The sequence below is a fragment of the Salvia hispanica genome, chromosome 1, assembly GCF_023119035.1.
Source record: "Salvia hispanica cultivar TCC Black 2014 chromosome 1, UniMelb_Shisp_WGS_1.0, whole genome shotgun sequence".
In the NCBI taxonomy this organism is placed as follows: Eukaryota; Viridiplantae; Streptophyta; class Magnoliopsida; order Lamiales; family Lamiaceae; genus Salvia; species Salvia hispanica.
The window spans coordinates 20,178,382-20,202,673 of NC_062965.1; the positions used below are offsets into that span (position 1 = coordinate 20,178,382).

Here is a 24,292-nt window from a genome sequence, read left to right on the forward strand (position 1 = left end):
ACCCTCCAAAATATTTAAGGCCTAGGATTCATTTGGGGTCCACATCCACAATATTTTTTGATTGTTCTATGGAAGAAGTCATTTTTAGTACAAGTGCAAAACGAAAACAAAATAGTATATCTACAAGTGGGAAGGAAAAGAGTAATGATTTTTTTTGGTAATGTGACTATATATATTTTTTTTCTCCTTATTTGGGCTTGCTTTTTAAAATCTATCAATGTCAATCGAGCAAACCATCTATTTAATCGCAATTATGATCTTTATGAATTATTGTACGTCTTTCCTTCTCAACTTGTTCGACTAGGAATGATGATGATGGGTTCAACTTGGATTAATTAATTTGAACGTGAGTTATATTTTTGAAATAAACATAATTAATTAGAAGGGTAAAATATGAAATTAAGCAAGAAATGGACAAATAAGCTGATGATCAGTAAATAAGTATCATAACATGACACTACACTTATTTATTTATTGAAAAACATTACATATAGTATTAAAAAAGAAGAGTCATAGCGACTACATGTCTAAAATAAAATAAGAACAAGAATTTTGAAAAATTGAGAAAAATAGTGATGGATTGTGAATTATAAGGTTAACTACATAATTACTATATCACTTACCATGAAACTAATATATATGGGAGTTTCATTCCACAAATTAAATGACGTCCATTTTATTTCTTACTGGGTCCAACAACAACAATTTGTCAACTTGTGTGACAGAAACATTTGCAAGGCACCCTAATTTAATTGATCACTTATTAGCTGACGATAATAAATTACAAGAACTTAATGTCAGCTTCAACATGATATTTCCATGCACCCTATTTTAGAATACTTAGTTTTTTCTTGTTTTATATATAATCTATCATTTTATTTTTATTTTAATCATCACAAGGAAAAATTGACTTAATATTAATTACTTACAATGTATATTGTTTTACCTTACATTTGTCAATGTTTAATGAATGACTAATTTTTAAGGCAGATTATTTCACTAAATACTTAAAACGATTGATTTGAATGTCGTACATGTGTAGTACATGGCGTTATTGCCATATACATATTGAATATTATGACTATGTGTTCCAATTTTTTGATGTATTGTTTGATCAATAAATAATATTTGTAATATTACATAATCGTTATTACTACAAGAATACAATAATGATAAAATTCCGCTCCTAAAGGAAGATATGTGTACATCATCAAAACTAGGGCTGTCTAATTTTAGTTATGGGACATTAAATTAAGGCCAACCAATTTACGAAAAATTCCAACGTCAACAAGAAATCAATGGTCCAAAATCATGGTCAACAACAAAAAATAGCCTCCTCAATAACTTGCAAAGTAGCGTAGCTTTTCCTCAGCCTCTCTCATTCGTCTCCGTCTCCACTTCGTGGCCCGCGCGCATTAGAGTCACGAAGGGAAGATGGAGCCCCAGGCGCCCAACACGATCGGCTCTTCCCTCGTGATGGAATCGTGCATCTCAGGCCAATCTGCACCGCAACCGAAAAACTCATATTCGTTGGAGATTAACATAATATCTGCTCAGGACTTGGCTCCGGTCTCCAAATCTATGCAACCCTATGCGGTATCATGGATTTACCCTGATCGTAAGAACATTACCCAAATCGACCAAGAGGGCCACAAAAATCCTAAGTGGAACGAAAAATTCAACTTCCGCCTAAAAGACGGCATGCCCGAGGACGCAACAATCATCGTGGAGATCTACACGCTCTCCTGGTTTCGTGACGTCCTAGTGGGCAATGTCAGTGTCCCAATCCGCGATCTCATCGCGCCATTGACCCAAACATCAGCCAACTCCAATGGAAACACGCGTTTCGTCACGCTCCAAATCCGGACCTCGTCTGGCTCCCCGCAGGGCATACTCAACATCGGGGTAACCCTGCGGGACAACACCTCCATCAAAAGCGCGCCGCTCAACCGGGTCCTCCTAGAAGAACCGGGAAAGCAAGAACACGGAAACGACTCCCCGATCGACGATCAGAAAAAGGAACTAATCTCCAAAATCGAAATGTGGCGATCGATGAGCACCGGGTCCGGCCCGCAAATCGAGGACTTCACACTGAAGCCCGGCTCCATCGTCAACGGCTCGATGTGCGACAACGGCTCCGAGATATGCTCCGACATCGGGCCGTCCGCCTCCGTGGTGGCGGCCGAGATGGCCATGAAGCTCATGCCTCCCCCGCCGCCACCGCCACGGAGGAAACGCGGCGGCCCCGCCGCGCATAGCGACGACTCTAGCTCGATCCTAGGGGATATGACACTTGAGCAAGCCCAAGCTAGAGGGTACCAAGTCATGACCAAAGAGAGGTGGCGGCGGACGGCGGCGAACGACGGCGAGGACTCGGAATTGTCGGTCCGGCACACGAAACGGGGCGCCGAGGGCAGCCTATTTTCTTGCTTCGCCGCCGGCATCGAGTTTACGATAGTCTGCGGCTCTAGCAAGAAACCAAACAACAATAAATCGAGCAGCAAGAAGAAGAAGAAATCCGGCGACAAAAAATAAAATTGCAATTTTTTTTAAATTGAAATATGACCAATTTGCGAATTTTTTCTTTTGGAATTAAAATTAATGGTGTTTTAAATTAGCAGCCATTTCTTGTTTGATTGATCAGAAGATACTCTTTCTGACATTTGAGGTGTTGTTAGAGGTAGACTGAGCTATTTTTTTTTCATAAATTGGTTCGAATTTTATATTTTTCCAATCTTTTATTTTCTACCACGTTCCAATTCCGTTGCTTATATTATAAATGCATCTGATCAATGTATGTAACTATTTGTATGGTTATATTTGACGTGGTAATTAAATAAATTTATTGTTTTTTTGTCTCTCCCTCTTTTTAATCGTCAATTGAATTATATTCTTATCGATATAAAATTAAATTTCAGGTCGCACCATCAAACAAATGTTGGCATATAATTATGATTCCAAGGTGGGACTACAATTTCAAGGTTGCGCTTTCAAGTAGAAAAATTAATAAAAAGTTTTTGACAATGACTTCTAATTAATATCTATGACAATAAGCACCGAGCATTTAATACTATATTAATGAACGTTATTCCAGATTTTAAACTATTGATAAATTATTAAAATAAAATACCAATACAACAATAATTTAGTTTATACTTCTAAATAAATTTGATCCGAATAATAAGAAAGAAATTAATAATCATATTTCTATTCAAAATTGGTGGGAGATGCCGAGATGGTATTCGAATATTAATTTTAAATTATGAATTTATTATTATTATTATTATTATTATTATTATCATTATTATTATCATCATCATCATCATCATCATTATTATCATCATTATTATTATTATTATTATTATTATTATTATTATTATTATTATTATTATTATTATTATTATTATTATTATTTCACTAAATGATCAGTCAAGGTACAATAATGCTCAGAAAAAATGAGACTCGTGTTTCCACATACAAATTTGTGGAATATTCACTCGAATTCAAGGCCTATATATTTATTCTAAAACTAGATTGACGTTAAATTAATCTCAAATCATGTAGTACTACTAATTTTGTACTCCATATTATTTATTGTGGGAGGATAAGATGGTATCTAAGAGGAGCATAACAGAATATGCCTCAAATTGTCACATTCAAGTTGCAAATACATAGAATTAGGGTTGTCATATTTTTTATTCATGTGGACACTAATCATTGTCCACTACTTGACTTTAAATATAACGATCGTATTTCGCACCAAACCTATAGTCCAATTAATAGTGTTGTCTTCTTCATCTTGTGTTATATTAAAATAATATCTAAGGAATAAATTATGGCCATCAAATACTCTCTTTATATGCGATTAGCATGCTTTGAAATTTGATTAGAATCATTTGGATAATAAATTACATTTATAATAACTATAGCATCATTTACATAGTAAAGTTTGATTTTAGTTTCACCACTTATCACTTAAATCCTAAATTCCTAATCGAATCGCATTGTTCTACATTTTTCTTACACACAAATAATACAAAAAATTATGTTCCGACTTCGATTAAATTTAAAATGAATTTATAAAGCATGTTTCTCTTTCTAGATACCTTCTTCAATTTCACGTCATGTTTTCTAAGGAAATTTAATTTAACTCAATTTCAATGAATTCTTCATAATAAATTCACGCTGGGTTTTATAATGTAACCACCATAATAAGAAAACAATTTTTTTTATTTGCTTCAACTACTTTTAATTTTAATTAAAAAATTAAACCAAACCTCAAAATATTTTCAAAAGAAAGTTAAATTCTACTCTTCTTTTGCAACTTATCTGTGTTTTTTTTTTCATTACTTTTTCTGCAATAAAATTTATTCTTTCTCGAAAAATGCATCATCGTCACTTTCATTTCTCTTTTGCCATCTTCTTACTCAAGCTGAATAAAAAGCAAAAACTTCCAACTTTTCACGCAATTATTTTATTTTTGTGGCTTACTCCAACTTGTAAATATTTTTGCCTTGGAAGCAATAACAATTTAATTAATAAAGGAATCTCCTTTTCTTCTCTATATCACAATTCATAACTGCAGATTTTTCTTGTGAAAAAGCAAATGCTGTGCTTATCCAAACTAAATAAATCTGCAAGTGAAGAATGTTTGGGTGGTTGGATTGCTGCAATTCACATTCTGAGAGTTATTGTGAGGAATTTGCAGAGGAATTCAACTCTTTCTCTTTGCCTTCACCCCTTCCGCAATGGCCTAAAGGTCTGTTTCTCTTCAAAAATTTTCAAATCAAGATTCGATTTTTATCTGTAGTTTCTGCTTCAATTGTGTGATTAACTTTCAATTTTTATCTGTGATTTCTCTATCATTCAGATCTAATCAAATTCTACTTCAATTTTGACTTTATGTTTTGTAATTTTGTGAATCCCTTATGTCAGCTCAAATTTCCTTAAATAGAGCTAATTTAATGGGGATTCTTATTTTATCTGAACATATTCAATTTAATTTCCTTTTTTGGTTGAGCTTGTTACTTCAATTTACATCATTCCATATACACTGCAGCAATTCACCATTAAAGATAATAATGGGATTGCTCTTTACATAAATGCCATCATCATATTTTAGTTAACGTGTTTCAATCTCGTATTTCATTTATTTAATGCATGCCATGTGTTTGAAAAAATGATACACATTTGAATAAGAAAAAGAAAGCAAATATTTTGGCAAGCTATAGTTTCCATGTCTCTAAAGATGAATGTATACTTTTTCAGGTAAAGATTTTGCTACGGGGAAGATATGCTTAGGTGAAATCGAAGTTGTAAAAATCACAAATTTTGATAAGATATGGAGCTGTAATCCTTCACGTGGGAAGGCGAAAGCGGTGAGTTTCTATAGACCCGTTGGGTTTCCGGATGGTTTTTTCAGCCTCGGTGACTGCTGTGAGCCGAGCAACAAGAAGTCGAGAGGCTGCTATGCTCTTGCAGCCAAATGTGCATCCGTAGATGCAACGGGAGATGAGTCTTCGCCTCTTGAAAAGCCTCTAGACTACACTCTCGTGTGGAGTTCAGAGTCGCGTCGTGATGGATGTGGTTATGTTTGGTCGCCCAATCCGCCCGAAGGCTATAAAGCCATGGGGTTTGTAGTTACGGTCGAGCCTAATGAACCCGACGTTGAAGAAGTGCGATGCGTCCGGGTTGACCTAACTGAGAGTTGCGAGGTTGGTGAGGTTTTGTTCGATAATAATTCGCTACGGTCGAGGGATCAATTCTATGTTTGGGAGACGAGGCCGTGCGAACGAGGGATGCTTTGCAATGGTGTCCCCGTAGGGACATTCTTCTGCAGTCGAGATAGGAATTGGGATGACGAGCTGAGTGTTTCTTGCTTGAGGAATCTTGATTCTTCGCTGCGTGCAATGCCGACTTTGGAACAGATTCATGCGCTCATCGAGCACTACGGCCCTACGCTTTACTTCCACCCGGACGAGGTCTATTTGCCCTCGTCCGTCTCTTGGTTCTTTGAAAAGGGAGCGCTTTTGTACGAACAGGGGAAGGAGAAGGGCTTAGCCATCGATTCTAAAGGTGCGGTTTTGCCCGGTGGTGGGGAGAACGACAAAGAGTTCTGGCTCGACCTACCCGACTCCGACGGAGGCGGGGACTACTTGAAACGTGGTAACATCGAGAGCGCTGAGCTTTACGTTCACGTTAAGCCGGTTTCCGGAGGGACTTTCACGGACATCGTGATGTGGATTTTCTGCCCCTTCAACGGTCCGTCGTCAATCAAAGCCGGGCTGTGGAGCTACACGTTCGACCGAATAGGCCAGCACGTCGGCGACTGGGAGCACTTCACCCTCCGTTTGAGCAACTTCGAAGGAGAGCTCCAAAGCGTGTATTTCTCCGAACACAGCGGCGGAGGGTGGCTGGACGCCTCCGAGCTCGAGTTCGCCGAGGGAAACAAGGCGGTTGTGTACGCGTCGAAGCATGGGCATGCGAGCTTCCCACACGAGGGGTGCTACATTCAGGGCTCTAGCAAGCTTGGAATCGGAGCAAGGAATGATTGTGCTAAGAGCAAGTATTCCATAGACTCGAGCACCCGATACCGGGTCGTGGCGGCCGAGTATCTCGGAGACGGAGTCGTTTCGGAGCCACATTGGCTGCAGTACATGAGAGAGTGGGGCCCTACGGTTGTTTATGACTCGACATCCGAACTTGAGAAGATAATCAACCACCTACCCTTCTTCATTAGGTTTTCCGTCGAAAATCTTATCGAGCTGTTTCCGACCGAGCTCTACGGCGAGGAGGGGCCAACGGGGCCGAAGGAGAAGGACAATTGGTTTGGGGACGAGAGGTGTTAACCATCTTCTTCTCTAAATTCGTTGCTTTCGCGAACGAAGTTTGGGCACTCAGAGTTCGACGTTCAAAACGTCGCATTGAACCTCGAACTCTGAGTGTTTGTAGTTATTAGATTACAGCGTGAAATGGCATTCTTGGGCATTGTTTCTGCCGCTAGATTTTGATACAAAATTAGGGGCCAAAGTCATTGTTGTGTGTTGAGTGATGTGAGAATTTAGTTTTTTTAAATTGTACACATATAAGTAGGTTTCAAATAGAATTTCAAAATCTGAGTTATACTGTATAGTAGTACTATACTTGCTCTATAAATGTTGTAATTTCTTCTAGACATTGCTTAATTGGCTTAATATTTTTATTGTATGATTCTATAATATGTAAATAGTGTAGAATCTATATCTAATCCAAAATATGTGCTTTTGTTATAAATGTCACGCTTTCCAAAGTTATAGCTATAAATATATTGACTTTGTTTTCAAGTAACATGACACAAAATGTATGAATATACTACTGAACTTTCACCAAATTCTAATTTTGCACAAAAAAAATTGTTGATTTCCATTGAAAAATAACTTCTTATGTGCCAGCTTGCCTTAAAAGGCTCAAAATATTGTGTTCTCCTCAAAATGTAGTATGCTTATATCCATACATAAGTCAAAATGGCTTGATCAAAAAATGGCACAAATGTCAAATACTACTACATGAGAAAATGATTAATCAAGAATTTATACCCCCAAAAGCTCCCAACTTACTTCTTGCCCACATTCTTCACAAATGGTGCTACAACCTATCTTCGTGCCTTGACTCCTCAATGTTAGTTGATGCATCACCTTCGTGCACTTCCCACCACGGCTCGTGTCCCGTGCTACTGGATCATTCTCGGCTGTCTCAACCATGAGAACCGCTGGCTTCGACTCAACTGCAGCAGACACAACCGCTGAGCTCTGCAGTGCGAATTTATCGACAGAGACCTTATACTGATCAGTGGAGCAATCGTTTGGAGAAACGCGCGGGACTGCCACCAACTCGGGCGTCTTCTTGTACACCTCCCACGCTGAGTCTTGCTCCTCTTTCGAGAGCTTCTCGTCTTCGTTCTCTTGCAAGAGCGCCTCGTGCTCGTGATGACTCACAATCCATCTAAACAAAAAAAGAAACGAGATTTAAGAAAATTGTGTTTCATTAGTAAAAAGTGAAGAAAGAATGTGATCATATGACTCGGTTACAGTGGGACAAAGAGAGTATTTGACGACAAGATTAGCAATTTCCACGCGAGTTGATTATAAAGTCACGTAACAAATGCACATTCGAGTAAACGATACGTTACTTCCAACAACTCACAACGAGTTTCGGCGACTACCTGGGCTGATGTTTGCTGAGCAAACTCTGCATTACTTTGTCCGAAGAAGCTCCAAGAGAAGGCGGCCGGCGCTGCTTCAACATATCCCTCATGCTACCCGCAGTGTCCGGATTATCCACAGCCCGCTCGTGCTCCAAATCACACGATACAACAGCACTTTCGTCGTCAGCAAAATAAAAAAAATCCACCATTTCACCTCTCGAAATATTCCTGTGGACTTGCTGCTTGTCGACAACCCGCGCTGCAAGGCCTTCCTTGTTCACCTGACGTTTGTAGATCTTCTCCTCCAATGTCCCTTTAGCGATCAAACGGTAGGCGAAGACCGGCTTCGTCTGACCATATCTACACCACACAAGAAGTTGTTCGAATTTTTTGGTACTAACTTTGCCATACATAAAAAGGATAGGACAACACATACGAACCTCCAAGCCCGGTATATAGCTTGAAGATCATACGTCGGGTTCCACGAGCCATCGATGATGATGACTCGATTAGCTGCATAAAGATTAATCCCTAGAGATCCGGCCCTCGTAGAAATCAATACACATTTCACCCTTTCGTTCCGAGCTTCGTTGAACCTATCCACCAACTTCTGCCTCTCTGAGCTTTCCATTTTTCCGTCTAATCTGCACTTAGCTCGAACAAAATAGACGATATTAGGCATATACGAAAAAAACAGACGAGACGTTCAAGAACTAGACGAACCTGTACCAGTCCTCCCCCTTCGTCCAACATCTTCCGGTCTCTCCAGGTTGAGGCAATCTCGAAAGATATTGTTCGATTAGGTCCAAAGTCGACAAACTTTGGCTAAAGACGAGCGCCTTATCGCCTATATCCGAGCACATTGTGAGAATATCAAGTAGCAACACCATTTTGCCACTGCAATCAAGCTCATTTAGAGTCTTTTCAGGCAAAAGACCACTCCACCAGTCCTATAAAATAGGCGAAAATCAGACTTCTAAACGAAGGCATTCATAACTCATAGAAAGGGAAGAGGAAAGGGAGTTACACTCACTTCATCATCATAATCGTTGCTACGTTTCTTGTGAGGATTATCGACCTTTTCTGCAGTCGAAATAAACGTAAACTAACACAACAGACTACTTAAACACATAACGAAGATTCTTGTTTCGTGACTAGTCGAAAAGTACCTTTCGACACCATGTTGCATTCGATATTCTCATCACCCGAGCCCTCTACGCTTTCGAATTTGCTGTGGCCTTTGTTTTCTTTCCTCAGTTGCAGAATGCCGGGATGGTTCAATATCTGAAACCCGACACAAAAAAATACGGATTAAGTATGCCAAGAGGGTTCCAATCTCAATATGCATCGAAGATCATCACCTGAGCTAAGGCTTGGTAGCCCGCGAAGAAAGATTTCATGTTGCCAGACGCCTCCTTGCCCTTTGTGAAGCCATGAAAGTCGAGGAACCCTCGATACAGCTTCCTCTGTAGAGTGGATAGCTTCACCTCAATGACAAAAACGGTTTTGGGGCATAAGTCGTTTTTGACAATGCTGGCTCCCATGCGATGCACGAATCCCTTCAACTGTTCGTACAGAATATACGATCTTTGGTTCATTATCTTGACATCCTCCGAGGTAGCATCGCTGTGCTGGCCGTTCTCGATGGGATTTTGGAAGCTGCAAAGCGACACAATGGAGTTTGTGAGCGACGAAACTCAAGATTAGAAGGGACGGAGTTATGAGAGCCTTGCCGGTTCCTAAACTCGGTGCAGGAGCCAAGAAAGCCTTCTCGAACAAAATCGACCATCTGTTCGAGATACGAAAAGGTTTAGGACATTTAGTGCAAGGGCGACGTATCAAATTCAGAAAATGGTTCGGAATCAAAGAACGTACGCAATAGTACTCCATCAAATTGTTCTGAAGAGGCGACCCGGTCAGTGCAATCCGTCTCTGGCATTTGACTTGCTTGAGGGCCTTGGTCGTTTCGGCCTTGGTGTTCTTGATCGTGTGAGCCTCGTCACACACGAGGATGTCCGGTCCAACCTAACAATATGCAGCTCTTTCTCATATCTCATCACAACAGAGATGGAAATGGTGAAAATCGAGTCAAGAGTAATGACGGATCACCTGAAGCGCGTGGCTGATTTCCCTCCCCATGTTCGGATCCTTAGCATACTTCCCGGACGATAGATTACGGAAAGCAGAGTAGCCGATCAAGAATACCCCACCCTCGGTTCTCCACTTCGTTAGCAACTCGAGCCTTTTCTCCCTGAGCGAGTAAAGCAAGGAAGATCATACGAATAAAAGAATTTAAGAAGGATGTTTTGGCTCTAACAGAGACGAAAAGGGAACCTTGGAGCATCTTTAAGCATGAAAATACGAAGAGGCCTCAGCTCGGATGGTCTCCACTTTGAGAACTCGTGTTGCCAGTTATGTAAAACGCTCACGGGAGTCAAGACGAGTGCTGTTTTTAGCCCAAGATCAGTGCATCTCATAGCCGTGTAGAGAAACGCAACAACCTAAATCCATAAATAATACCTTAAAACAACAAGTTCGATTTCTCAGGAATGGCTTGAGAAATGAATGTAGATTCGAACTGGTACCTGAAACGTCTTTCCTAACCCCATCATATGTGCTAGAATGCAACCAAGACCTTTGTCTCCCGATCTCACCTTCCCCGCCGATTGAATGCTATTTTCCCACATGAATCGGATCCCTAAAAGCTGTCATCGCGTCACAAACTAGCTTCGTTACCTCAGTGCATGATAACCGAGTAAACGACAAACATAAGGTTCCAAAAAAATGTTTGGGGGTGCTGAAGCTCCCCAGAGAAACTCCGGTGATTCATGAACCATAGAACTGATCACGGGGTTTTAGTTTCGTTTAAAAAAAAGGCGCAAAAAGAGTTGAGTAACAAACCTGATGGGGTTTTAGTTTCTTTGAGATGCTCGGAGGAATCCTCACGGCCTCTTCGCCTTCCTCCCTTACCAAGTTTATTATGTGGCCCGAGGTGGCATTGTCCTGGGCTTCGTGTCCAGCTCCAACGCCTTCTCCAACCGTCACGAATTCAGTAACCTCCAAAGATCGAAGGCGCTCTTGACGTTCCTGTAAAAGCGACATAGATGTTACAGAAAGTTCCATGATATGATACTCAGTGAACCAGCTAGAGTTTACCTTTTCAATTGCGATTTTCTTCTGCGTCTCCTCCCCCAGCTCATCGTCATCGAGGATTCTCCGAATCTTTTTCCTTCTCTTAACACTGATACAGAAACATGACAGTGAAATGAAAGTAGAAGAACAAGGGAAAGAAACATAGACAGATTTGCAATCAAGATGCACCTGGAGTTGTCGTTGGCATCCGCATCTGAATCAGAATCAGAACTTGAGATAACAACAACATCCGATTTTCTCATATCCCGCTTCCTTTTGACATTGGCTTCGTTGTCTGAACCAGATTCAGAACTAGAGCATACAACTACTCCATCCCTCTCATCAGACGAATCGTGCAGGTATTCAACCACATCCTCAGTAGAGCCATTGTCATGAATCATGAAGACATCCATACGGCTCTCCTCGTCTATCGAGGAAAGCTCTCCCTTAACAGAGCCGCGATCACAAAAAATTAGCATAACTTAGAAAGAATGGCATTGCTGAAAGAGGAAAACAGAATAACTGTAAGCTTGAAAGCAGACCTTTCTGCTTCGCTTTTTACGCCTCGTTTCTTTCCTACGAAGCTTGAGATCATCCTTAACATCATCCTCCTCTTTAATCTGCAAAACACCATAGACGCAGATTAAGAGTAAAGATTCGTACGAGTCCAAAGAGATGGTGTCGAAAAAATCTACCTTTTTAAAGTTCCTCATTTGGTTAAGAGTAAGACTGAGATCCCTTTCGTTTGCTATAGCGTCTGCAACGAATGGATCTCTTGAAGCGCCATCAACATCACCAATCTCCTCCACCTGGCCATAATTCACCATATTATTTCTACTTGAAAATGCCATAAAACTATGATTTCAACGATAAATTGCATAAGAATCAAAGGCTAAACATCAATGGTCATTGCATATCAGTATACAAAGATACAAAAAGGCAGCCAGCAAGTGAACTCGGGTTTCACCTCATCAACTCCAGCAGATTCTAGGCCGAGTTCAGCAGCCTGCAGAGGGGTGCTGGCAAGGTAGACAGCAGCCCAGTGCTTGCTAGACGCCGTTTCTGAGCACAATATGTTAAAAGCTTCCCAATCTTTGTTCAAGCTTCCGTCTCCACTTACACTACCATCAAGGTTTCCAATTTTCTTCCCGAGGAAGCCACTTGCGCCTTGCCATCTGCTCCACAACGAAAACTACCACTTCAGAACAAGAAATCTAGCTCATGATCATACTAAACCACATAACGCGTTGAGAGATCAAACCTTCTTGCAGGCCGGTGGATCGTGAGATACTCCTCCGCCTTTTTGACTGATCTTGTAGCTTCCTCGGATATCTCAGTCCCAAGCCAGTGAGTCCTCCCTCTCCATGCTTCAGTCCGGCAGCTGTTAGGAACTTCCTTCTCGATCCACTTGTACAAACTGGAAAGGTCAATTCCAGCACCATCAAGCTGCTCCTGCTCGGACAATAATTGGTAACGTGTAGTTAAACACGCGAGATAATGAAGCCTAAGTAAAGATTCAAAGTGAGCAAGATCAAAACAAGCCAATTCAAAACAAAGATTAAAGATCGTATACCAGTAGATAAGCACTCTCTTTCTCGAGCTCATCGAGCTTCAATTCCCACTCCTCTTTGTACAATGACATCTCCTCACAAACAGCCTTCTCCAACTGCTCCAACCATATGAAATACAGTGTCACAAAACTCGAAACATCCATTGCTACATTGGATCAGAAAAATGGGGATTTTACATACTTGATCACCAGTGAGAGACCGGGCTAATTCTTCCCTAACATCTGCTTCTACTTCGACCAGAGGCTCCTCTTCCAGCACCTCTTGCGCCTCAGCAGACTAAAGGTGAATAACAGAGTCAAGTTAGTAACAACTTTTTGCTCGTTATCATATTATCAGAGAGTGTGAGACTCAAAAGCTCACTCTTTTCTCGATTTCCACAAGCTCGGCCACGAGATTTTCCAACTCTCTTCAGACAGAGGCTCCTGAGATGATGAAAGGTGAAATCAAGATTTTGATACAAGCATATGGAGTAAAGTAAAAGCAACTAAAAGCATAAAAACTTAGATGCTTGAGAAAAATGTGTGAAATTGTGAAAATGATCAAATGAAATGTTACATTTATACACACACACACACACTCAACTGAAATACATACATACACAAATAGTAAAAACATAGTTCATGAGCTATAATGAAGCATAACAGCTGCAATGAACTGGGACAGCGTTGTTATACCTAAAGCTTTAAGCTTTCCTTAAATGGGAAACCATGAAATAGAGAAAACATAAATGCAGAGCTAAAAAACCACATAAAATCTTCACAAAAAGCAAAATAAAACAAAACCCACAAAAAAAGCTGCAATCTTTATCACACATAAACAAACATATATACAAACATGCCTGCGAAATTGATTGTTCGTCTTCATAAGACTCAGAAATGGCTTCGTTTTCTTGATATTCATCGTCGGAAGAACCACTCTCCATTTCTTGATTTTTTTCTCTTTTTTTTGCCAAATCTTTTGTGCTCACACACTATAAAATGGAGTGTAACAAGTGAAGGTTTGAGGAGAGATGCGACGAGGGAAAAGTGGACGGAAAAACGGGGGAGGCGAAGCGTTGTCACGTCAGCTCATTCGAAATTTCTCCCGTGGCGGTAAAATGGTCATCACTATTTTTTATTTTTTGCTTTCACTTTTTTATTTTTTCGCGTTTGTTAATTAAAAATTGCATAATTTTAAGAGAAATTGTGCCTTAATATAATAATGCTAAGATTTGAATGAATCCGAGATTTTTTTATGTAAGATAAGTGATCTAATCTATGAATTAAATTATATTATGAGATAGAAGGTCTAATCGATTTTTAGTAGGTAATTAAATGAAACAAGTCAAAATAAAGTTACCAAACGTGACTCATATAGAAATACATGCATATTAAACTAAAGATTATTAAAAAATCCAATTTGATGTAAAATTCATAACCAAAATTGAAGTGAGTATATAAAAAATTAAATTGTTATTTTTTCTATCTCCTAATAATTTTATATAGAGTAAAATATCAATTTGGGTCCTAAATATATGACAGAAATATGAATTTAGTCTAAAACATTCACTTTTTGAAAAATAAATCCACAGTAAATGAAAATGTCAACGCAGTAGTCATTGTTTTACGGTTCCGTAAAAATATTAACAGCTAACGCTAATTGGACAGTGTCATGACCATTATTTTTTACGGAACCATAAAAAAATACCACTCCAATAAGAATTTCTTTTGTTATGGACCTGTTTTTAAAAAAGTTAAATATTTTTTCAACTGAACTGATATTTTTGGTAATATGTTTACAATTAAAATTAAACTCCCATATTTTAAAATTGTAACGGTTCAATTTTGTAGTGGTAAAAAAATAAATGTGTTGTAAAGCTTGTGACGCACTCTATATAGAAAAGAGGGTGTGTAAGCAAAATGCGAAACGTATCTTACGTAGCAAGAAGCAATACTATCGAAATATAGGGACTTAGTTGCAAATTTGGAAAAGAAAAAATCTCTCGAATCGTTTCCCTCTCACCGAGAGAGTGAGAGAAAGTGATGGGTCCCTCTCACCTCCTCGAACTATTCATCACATCCCTTTAATCTCAGCCGTCCATCTCTTTGACCCAACGGTTCACGTTACTCGTGGTCAGTAGCAGCAGTTATTAGTCTCCCTCTTCTTTCGCTCCCTTCTCATAAACCCTAGAATCTGCAATCCGCAGCCACCTTCTTTTCCGTCAACAGATTTAAATCGGAGGCTAATTCATCTCAAAATTGAGAATCCCATCGCAAGAAATTCGAGGGAAGTTTCTTCTCGGACGAAGAACGGGGATGATTTGATCAATTCGCGGCAGGTAATTGTTTGTTTCTCGAGTTTTTCTGCTTCTATTCGACGGGATCTTGCGATTGGGGGTGAAAGTTTGTTTTTTTGTGAGATGAGTTGGGGATTTGTTTCACGGTTCTCGTTGTTTTTTTGTTAATTTTTGTGAATCTTTTTTTTTTACAGTCGGAATGATTTGAGAAACATTTTTGGGGATTTCGGTTGGTTGCATGCTTGGAGGGAACTGAATTGTGTGTCGAATTGAGTTGGGATGTCGAGTTTAATTTGGGGATTTGTCAATTATCCTAATTTGTGCTGTTGAGAGTGTGAAATTAGCTGAGTTTTAGCTAATCAGTTCTGATTCTTGTTCTTGGAGTGATTGGGAGGGAGATTTGAGTGCTACTGAGTTCATATTTCTTGAATTTGAACGAGTTGCGAAGAGTGAAATTAGTCGGTTTAAGCGAGAAATCACTGTGCTTTGTGTAAGGCTAAGACGAAAGGTCTTTATAGGCGGTTAGTATCTAATTCTGAGACGAAAATTGATTCTGGGGCTTCACCTCGCAGGAATAAGCGGAAGCAGATGCCTTCAGTGGGAATGAGAAGAAGCACAAGGGTGTTTGGGACACGAGTTCTGCGTTCAGGGAGGAGGCTGTGGACGGAGCCTCATGAGGGTGGGAAAAACGTGAGGGCAGTTCACGGGGAGAATAAGTTCCCGGAGCTCCTAGACCACTCTGCTGATGGTGGTGGCCGTCACAGGGAGCTGTGGCTGGAAGATGAAACGGGCGCCTTACTTGAGGTGAGTGCAGAGCTTAAAATACAAGAGCGTGAAACGGATGGTATGGAGAGGAAAAATGTGGACGGGAGGTTTGGGATTGTGTACCAGAGAAAGAGAAAGAGAAAGAGAGCAGAGTTGGCAACTGCTGAAATTGTAGAAGATGGCCGGTTTGCAAAGAAGTATGCGAGGAAACAATGGAGGAAACGGCGTAGAGTTTCTGAATCCTACGGTGATTTTGGAGGCTTATGCTATTCTCATTGGACTCGGGGACTTTCTATTGTTGTGAACGAATCTTCTTATGATTGTTATCACTGGGTTACTTGCTTCTTGGCCACTCTGCTCAGCTACATGACTAGGGTCAGAATCGGAATGAGGCAGTTGTCCTTGTTTATGTTGTCAAGACCAATGTGCGATGCCTATTCCTCAAGAATGCTTTTTCTCCAGGTATATTTTTAGTCATGTTCAGCCAGGTGGCCGCTAGATTATTTTGTGCGCGTGTGCAGAATTTGTTTTTTTTATTCTTATTTATAGCTCCCAATATTGCAGGATCCTGTTCCTGATGGGAAACCCTGTGTCTGTATAGTTACTGGATGGAGATCTACGATGCCATTGTTTTCTATTAATATTTTTGCAAGCCCACCTTTCTTTATGCATATACAAACAAGTATGTTTCTTAGATCTGTGGGATTAAATTGCTTGCTAGACCGACAATGTGTGGGTGACGAGGAAGTGATAGATTTGGCCGATGATGATGAACAACCCTCGGTTCAACTTCTGAGAGATGACCACGAATGTGCTCATGAAGCATCTGAAATGTTGATGGGAAGTGAAATATCTCACCCTACCGTGGCAGCATCTGATAATGATACTCCGGGAGGGAAACTGTTGGTGCAGTCTCCTGTAGGATTTCCTAAATCCGGTCTTCGAAATTTGCAGTTGAGAAACAGCCGTAGTATCCAGAAAAGGCGGAGTTCTCTGAGGCGTAAGAGAGGTAGACCGCCATCTGCTTTTCGATCTCAGAAGGGTAAGGGTGCTTTAGCTTCAGAGCTTTTCAGGATTAGACATGACAGCTCCCAATTCCCTGCCGCATCTCCCAGTCGTCTACACAGAAGCCCCGATACGAGGAGATCGGCAACAAACACCAGAGAGCTGAAATCTGCTACTAGGGCAGCAACACAGGATATTTGTGCCTCCAGCTGTTCAGCAAACCTGTTAATTACCGACACTGACAAGTGCTATAGGGTGGAAGGTGCCACTGTTGCGCTAGAAACATCCGCTTCTAAACAATGGCTACTCTCTGTTACCAAGGACGGAGCGAAGCAGTGCAGTCTGGTTGCACAGAAGGCTATGAGGCCGTCTTCTTCTAACCGCTTCACGCATGCTGTATTATGGGCTGGTGATAGTAGTTTCAAGCTCGAGTTTCCTGATAAACAAGATTGGTTGGTTTTCAAGGAACTATACAAGGAATGCTCTGACCGGAACATGCAGTCTGCTGCAGCCACTACCGCTATTCCCATACCTGGGGTGCAAGAAGTAGCCGTTTCCAATGATCCGTATGTCCCTTTTGTGAGGCCAGAGTCGTACATTACTTTCAAAAATGATGAGCTAATCAGGGCTTTGATGAAGAATACTGCCAACTATGACATGGACTCCGAGGATGAGGAATGGCTGGGAAAACTCAAAAGCGAGTTTTACGGGGGAAATGAAGGGCAAGAATTTATCACCTCTGAGAATTTTGAATTGGTGATTGATGCTCTGGAAAAATATATCCACTCCAATCCAGACGAGCATGTAGACGAGCAGGCAGCCTATGAATTCTGTATGCATCTGGAAAGAAAGGAAGTCATCGAGGCTATCTATAAGTACTGGACTAGAAAGAGGAAGCAGAAACGATCGGCTTTAGTAAGGGTTTTCCAGGTACGTCACCCTGTTTTTGAATTTCATATCTTGCTTGTTAGCTTGCTCTACTCATCTTATGTCTATAGTAGTGTATATTCTAAGCTGAAGTCGATCTAATTGTCATATCGTTTTTAGGTTTGTTTCCTAACATTACAAATCAATGCTTTATTGGCAGCTCTACCAGCCTAGAAGAAATCAACTAATCCCGAAATCTGTTTTAAGGAAGAAACGATCATTTAAACGGCAAGCAAGCCAGGGTGGGAGAGGCAAACAACGGCCTATATTGAAAGGTGCCTGTCCTCGAGTTTTTGTCATTTTTTCCCAATCTAGTTATTCGTTTACTCAAATTTTGTGAACGATCCTGTTTATGCCACGACTATATCTCTAAAATTGATGTTGGATTTCCTTTTACAGCAATAGCAGCTGAACAAGATGCTTTGCAGCAGAAAAACAATGTACATAAGTTGCAAGAAGCAAAAGTTGCTGCAAACAAATACGAGGATCTGGCTAGTCAGAAGCGCCAACGAGCCCAGATGCTCATGGAGAACGCCGACTTAGCTACCTACAAGGCAATGATGGCTCTCAGGATTGCTGAGGCAGCTGAAGCTGATGAAACCCCAGAGAGAGCTGTACCGTTATTCCTTGATTGGAACGATGGCCAATAATTTGAGCAACGGGAGGGCTATGACTGCGGCCTCTCGTGCTGGCTGATTCAGGGCAAGAAGTATTGTAATTTTGTATAGATTCTGAGTGAATGTAGATTAGTATGATTATAACCTGACACCGGGATCTTCTTACGAGGCTTTTGTTGAGGGCAAGATTCGGGATGTGGGAAGAATATAGAAAAAAAAGTGGAAAATATTTGATGATAAATGGCCTGTGTGTGTGTTAGTGGTGTTTTTGACCATGGCACACATCCAACAGTTGGCGATCTCTGTATTAAGTTTTGTATAGTTTTCTATTTCATATGCTATTTTAGGATCCTTTACATGTTTTGGGCTATAAAATCTGCAATTTTTGTTTGCAATAATTGTGTTGGTTGAGAGGCTTTTTCTCTAGGTGGCTTCCTCTCTCTGTCTATAATGCAGTTATTTTATAAATCCAGTGCAAGAATATTCAGTATATGTTTATGTGATTTTCAATCTGCATCTAGATTAGATTGCTATTATATTATGGTTTACATTAGGCCTGTCAAAATGGATATCGGGTATTGAATATCCGATATCCGAACCTGAAAATATCAGGTAATTGGATACCCGAAACCCGAAAAATCGGGTTTCGGATCGGGTTCGGGTATTGAGAATTTTGGATTTTCGGGTATCGGGGATCGGGTATACCCGAATTATCCAAATTTTTTTAGAAAAATCACAAATTATAAATTTATTCTGAGGTTATATATCCTTTGACCAGTTTAGTGCTTACCTTTGCTAAATATGATAATTAGATAAATGTTTATGCAATTTAAATATTTTTAAAACTATTTTATATATGCATATGCGCTTCAAGTTCAATTATGAAAAATTAAGCCATATCAAATTAACTTTAAGAGTTTTGATGTTTTGAGATGCCATATAGTTCTATAAACACTAATCGTGATATGACTCAATATACTTTTGCTTATATATGGCATGGTTATGGTTTTCAAGTTTTTTTTTATATTTGAATTAATTTTAATTATAGTAAATTCATGTTCTATTTTTTAAAACAAGATATGATTAGTATTCGGTAATTACTATAGTACTCCATTGCATATTTTAATAATCAAGATTCAAATAGCATCGCAACACAAAATTTGAAACAATCAAATTAAATACGTAAAATCCTACCAATCCAGTCATATTATTATTGGGGAGTAATGAATCAATTGTTAAATATTCAATTAAGTCTTACGGGAAATTATTGGCTGGAATAATTATTTAATCAATAAACAAGTCCAATGATTATAGTTAATTTTATTTTAAAAAAATTAATAATCAAAATCACAATCGGGACTGGATACCCGAGTCGGGTATCTGGGTACCCGAAATCAAATTCGGGTCGGGTATCGGGTATTGGATTTTAGGAATTTTGGGATTGGGTACCCGAAAATTTCGAATCGGGTATCCGCGGATACCCGATTTGACAGGCCTAGTTTACATGGTGTAATTTGCATTTGTAAGTGCACAGTACTATTTACTGGGTGTCATTAAATGTTTAAAGTATATTAATTTTTAATCACATTTTTATCATACAATTAATATAGTAGTATACAATTAGAATTTATATTTCAATAGTGTTTTTTTTACATTCAATTTTTTTTTTTACAACGTAAAATAATTTTGTAAAATCCACGTTGATCCGAAATGATATATTTATTCTAAGATGAAGGGAGTATCTAATAGTTGTATTAGGTGTAGAATTACTGCAATTATATTATTGATATTGATCTTAGTTTGATGGATTAGATAAGATTGGATGGATTGAGTATTTAATGGTTGTATTAATTAGGTGTAGAACTATTAAACTTATGTCACTGATATCTATCTTGATTTAATCGAGTAGATAAGATTGAGTTTTATGATTGTTATTTTGAATATATTTTGAGGCGTTTTAATTTATGCCTGCCAAAATTAATATTGGGCAACCTTAAGCCAATGTAATTTCAAACAATCTCAGTAAATGTTAAATCTTAAATAATCGAACAATGATAAAGACATTAGTGGTACTAATAAGCACACTGTTTTAGGCCATCAAATGATTTGTCGAAATAAGGTAAGATGGTAAAAGACTTGTTATGATTCCAATTGTTTTGGATGATCAAATCAACATATTGATGAGTGGTCGTGCTGTACTTGACATGATGGATTTTCTCTTGTACTACTATTGATTTAAAAAAATATCGAAGACACGTTTCAATAATGCAATAACTACCAAAAGAGTAGTGATGGGGGGTAAATTTAACATCAATTAAAAAGTAGACAGACATAAAGATAGAGAGACAGATATTATGTACATATAGTGATGGCCTAACAATTGATCCATCAATTATAGTATTTTCTTTCCATTTCTTTTTCTTTGTTTCTAAAGAGAAAATCATATAGTAGTAATAAATAAAAGATTATGCAAATAAGTCCAAAATTTTCATGATTCACTAACAAACAACTACAGTGTTCACAAGCAAGTTGTATAGCCAATGGCTCACATTTATTTTCAACTTCTACGGCAAATAATCAAACAAAAAATGTTGACAACTAGCCACATAAAAAGGAAGAAAAAGTTTAAAAAACGAATGAATTACAAAAATAACAAAATTGTTATTGGGACTTAAAATGTATCTCATCCACTAAAATTGGCTCACATCTTGAAGATTCATATATAGAGTGTTTGATTTGATGGTATAGGTTTTTGTCTTCCAAGAAAGGACTATTGTGTGATATATATTGAGTCAAACACCATGATCACATCCAATGGTTCACATTGTCCTTCAATAGTTATTACTTAGTTTATTACTTAGTTTATAGTAGCATTTTGGATTTCCACTCTTAATACACGCCATAATGAATATATTAATTAAACACCATATAGCTATGCCTATTAACACAAGTTTAACATTCATATATTACAAGCACATAAGTTCCTTTGTCAAAACAACATAGGGACTTGCACAAGAGAATTTAATTACTCACACTACACAAAGGTTAAACAAACTTCATTGCAATTTTCTTACAACTTATATGACTTCCTACCTAGCATTCATAACAACTTATATTATTACAACAATGCTTGTTTTATCTGAAGAGATCTTAGGATGTTGGAGTATCTCCTCCTGGCTCTACCCTACTCATCTTGAATTGTGGTAAATTAGAACCATCATCTTCATCATGGTATATATAAGCCATGCCACCATGCCTAGTCATATCCATCCCAGCCATCTCATCCTCTCTTGAAACCCTAAGCAACTTCAACTTGTGAAGGCCCAAGAAAAGTGGTGCCATTGTGGCTGTCACCCATCCAATAATCACCAAGATTTGCACAATTTGGGCACCCAAGAGCTTCCCACCACCACCCATAAGTAGCCCGTACGGCCTATCGGGATGACCCGAATAAACTTCGTTAACGTAAATTTTCTTGGCAAATAATCCAGTGAACAGTAGACCCCACGCGCCACATCCCCCGTGCAACTGGGCCGCCTCGAGAGGGTCGTCGTACTTCAACTTCTCGGCCAACTTGTTGAGCCCGATCAAGACCCAGGACGCGACGAACCCGCAGATGATTGCGGCCCACGGCTCGACCACCGAGCACCCCGAGGTGATCGCGGCGAATCCACCCAAAAGGCCATTGCACACATCAATCACATTCCAATGCCCCACCAAGAGCCTCTTGCTAAACAGGGTAGTGAGGGCGGCTGTGCTCCCGGCCAATGTCGTCGTGACAGCTGTCCTCCCGACCGCGCTCCACTGACCGTAATAGGTCCGGTTTGTATCATTGTACGACTTGAAAATGGTCAGAAACGAACCGGGGTTGAACCCATACCACCCGAACCATAACAAGAAGGTGCCTAGCACCACTAGTGAGGAGCTATGGCCACGCAACGCAACGGACCGGCCGGTTCTATCAAACCGGCCGATTCTTGGACCCTCTATGAGGGCCCCCCACAAACCGGCAATCCCACCAACCATGTGGACCACCCCTGAACCGGCAAAATCAATGGCTCCCGAGCCAAAGAGAAGGCTGCCTCCGGTCTTGGCGGCTCCGGCCCATCCGTCACCGGACCAAAACCAATGCGAAACGACCGGGTAGACAAAACCGGTCAGGAAAGAGGAGTAAATTAAATATGCCACAAATTGAGTCCTCTCTGCAATTGAGCCACTAGTAATACCTAATCACAACAAAATGTAAATCATAAAAATTAAGAATCGACAAACTAACCACTATATATATGGTTGTAATAAATTCACAAATTTTAATTTCAAAGATTCTAAAAGTCTACTTCCGGTCTATTTTACATTATTGACATACAATTATGCAAAATTAGAAATTTCAAAGATGATGACTTAGTACATATGCAATAAAAAAAATATTTATACTATATATGTTTGTCTGCACCTAAATATCCACATGCAACGGCCAAACTTTCACATAATTCAACTTCATTAATGTGAGACTCTTCATAACCACTTTTTAGGAACACATAAACTCAATAAATACTTATATGATACGCATGTAGCATATATATGTCTAGCAATAAAATGGTTAATATCTTAAAAAAAAGGTTTCAAATCCAAATCCATCACTTGTAAACACTAGTAAGGGCTTAATTAAGCCTCACATAGAACAATTATCTTTTAAAATCGTCAAATTATTGAAATTTTTTTGTTAATTATTGCACAATAGCACATAATTAGATAAAATACTAGTAAGAATATTATTTGTAATCTCAAACACAAAATATTAAAATCCCACAAAATCAACTTAAATTAAATATTGCAATTAAGAATATAATTGGAAAAAAAAAGAGCTCACCGGCGGCGGCAATGGCAAAGGCCCATTGGTAGAGAAAGAGGCTGTAATCGGCGGTGGGAGAAGGGAACTCCTTGAGGCCGAAGAAGTGTTTTCCGATGAAGCCGTTGGAGGGGCTGCCGAAGGCGAAGGCGTAGCCGAAGAGGTAGTAGCTGAGGCCGCCGGCCGCGGCGTCGAGGACGTTGGTGAGCATGATGTTCATGGTGTTCTTGGCGCGGACGGAGCCGGCGCAGAGCATCGCGAAGCCGAGCTGCATGGCGAACACGAGGTAGGCGGAGAAGAGGAGGTACGTGTTGTCGATGGCGAGGGTGGCGTCGGCGAGCCTTGTGGAGACGGCGTCGAAGCGGCTGCAGATGAAGGTGGCCGCCGCGGTGGCGTTGGGGGCGCCGCCCAGGAGGGGGAGGAGGTCTGCGGCGGCGCAGCTTAGGGAGTCGGCCATGGTTTGTCAAGTGGAATTAGTGGGGAGTTTGGCGTTTGGGGTTGGATTTTATAGATGAGTATGTTTGGGTTTATGAATTTTTTTGTTTTTAATTAATTTAGGTGTTTTTGTAATGCACTTGTTTGAATGGATGAGTTTGGTTACTTTCTTGGTTAGCCATTAGATATCATATTTTGTCATTTTAATCTGCTATTCATTGTCTTATTTCACTTTGGATTTATTTATGATTTTGTGTTTTAATTAAGGTGTTTTTGTAATGTAGTAGTACTTCTTTGATTTAATGATTTTGTATATTAATCGGTGGATCTATGGACCATTTTTTGTGCTGATTTGTAGATATCTCGAATTCTCGATGGTAGGACAGTTGGTCAAAAGATTTAAAACTGATCCATATCCAAAGGTAGAGATCGATCACCAGATTATTTGGTTAAGGATAGACGAGTCTCATACTATTCGACCATCATTAAGGATTTTGTATATTTTTCAATTCACCGTTAAATATCATATTTTGT

General features: G+C 39.5%; 5 protein-coding genes across 5 annotated transcripts; 3 read left to right on the plus strand and 2 right to left on the minus strand.

Annotated features, from left to right (window-relative positions):
• Positions 1 to 1,434: 1,434 nt before the first annotated feature.
• LOC125189458 lies at positions 1,435 to 2,689 on the plus strand. The gene is made up of 2 exons (XM_048086735.1): positions 1,435 to 2,521; positions 2,622 to 2,689. The coding sequence occupies exons 1-2, from the start codon at positions 1,435 to 1,437 to the stop codon at positions 2,687 to 2,689; spliced, it is 1,155 nt and encodes a 384-aa protein (XP_047942692.1).
• Positions 2,690 to 4,485: 1,796 nt separating this feature from the next.
• On the plus strand, positions 4,486 to 7,209 carry LOC125206302. Its single transcript, XM_048105600.1, has 2 exons — positions 4,486 to 4,759; positions 5,269 to 7,209. Exons 1-2 carry the CDS (start codon positions 4,648 to 4,650, stop codon positions 6,846 to 6,848), a joined length of 1,692 nt encoding a protein of 563 aa, XP_047961557.1. The 5' UTR covers positions 4,486 to 4,647; the 3' UTR covers positions 6,849 to 7,209.
• Positions 7,210 to 7,568: 359 nt separating this feature from the next.
• On the minus strand, positions 7,569 to 13,807 carry LOC125189467 (protein CHROMATIN REMODELING 20-like). Its single transcript, XM_048086744.1, has 23 exons — positions 13,716 to 13,807; positions 13,246 to 13,291; positions 13,066 to 13,161; positions 12,888 to 12,980; positions 12,561 to 12,766; positions 12,282 to 12,492; positions 12,010 to 12,123; positions 11,845 to 11,934; positions 11,504 to 11,760; positions 11,339 to 11,423; positions 11,084 to 11,269; positions 10,768 to 10,887; positions 10,517 to 10,683; positions 10,292 to 10,433; positions 10,058 to 10,207; positions 9,916 to 9,971; positions 9,544 to 9,841; positions 9,352 to 9,466; positions 9,216 to 9,265; positions 8,906 to 9,132; positions 8,623 to 8,826; positions 8,201 to 8,542; positions 7,569 to 7,980 (listed from the first exon to the last, which is right to left on the minus strand). The coding sequence occupies exons 1-23, from the start codon at positions 13,805 to 13,807 to the stop codon at positions 7,569 to 7,571; spliced, it is 3,759 nt and encodes a 1,252-aa protein (XP_047942701.1).
• A 1,198-nt stretch (positions 13,808 to 15,005) lies between these two features.
• On the plus strand, positions 15,006 to 18,869 carry LOC125223813. Its single transcript, XM_048127110.1, has 5 exons — positions 15,006 to 15,202; positions 15,733 to 16,387; positions 16,490 to 17,860; positions 18,018 to 18,132; positions 18,257 to 18,869. The coding sequence occupies exons 2-5, from the start codon at positions 15,749 to 15,751 to the stop codon at positions 18,505 to 18,507; spliced, it is 2,376 nt and encodes a 791-aa protein (XP_047983067.1). The 5' UTR covers positions 15,006 to 15,202; positions 15,733 to 15,748; the 3' UTR covers positions 18,508 to 18,869.
• Positions 18,870 to 21,415: 2,546 nt separating this feature from the next.
• On the minus strand, positions 21,416 to 23,814 carry LOC125201577 (ammonium transporter 1 member 2-like). The gene is made up of 2 exons (XM_048099749.1): positions 23,345 to 23,814; positions 21,416 to 22,700 (listed from the first exon to the last, which is right to left on the minus strand). The coding sequence occupies exons 1-2, from the start codon at positions 23,778 to 23,780 to the stop codon at positions 21,625 to 21,627; spliced, it is 1,512 nt and encodes a 503-aa protein (XP_047955706.1). The 5' UTR covers positions 23,781 to 23,814; the 3' UTR covers positions 21,416 to 21,624.
• Between the last annotated feature and the right edge of the window lie 478 nt (positions 23,815 to 24,292).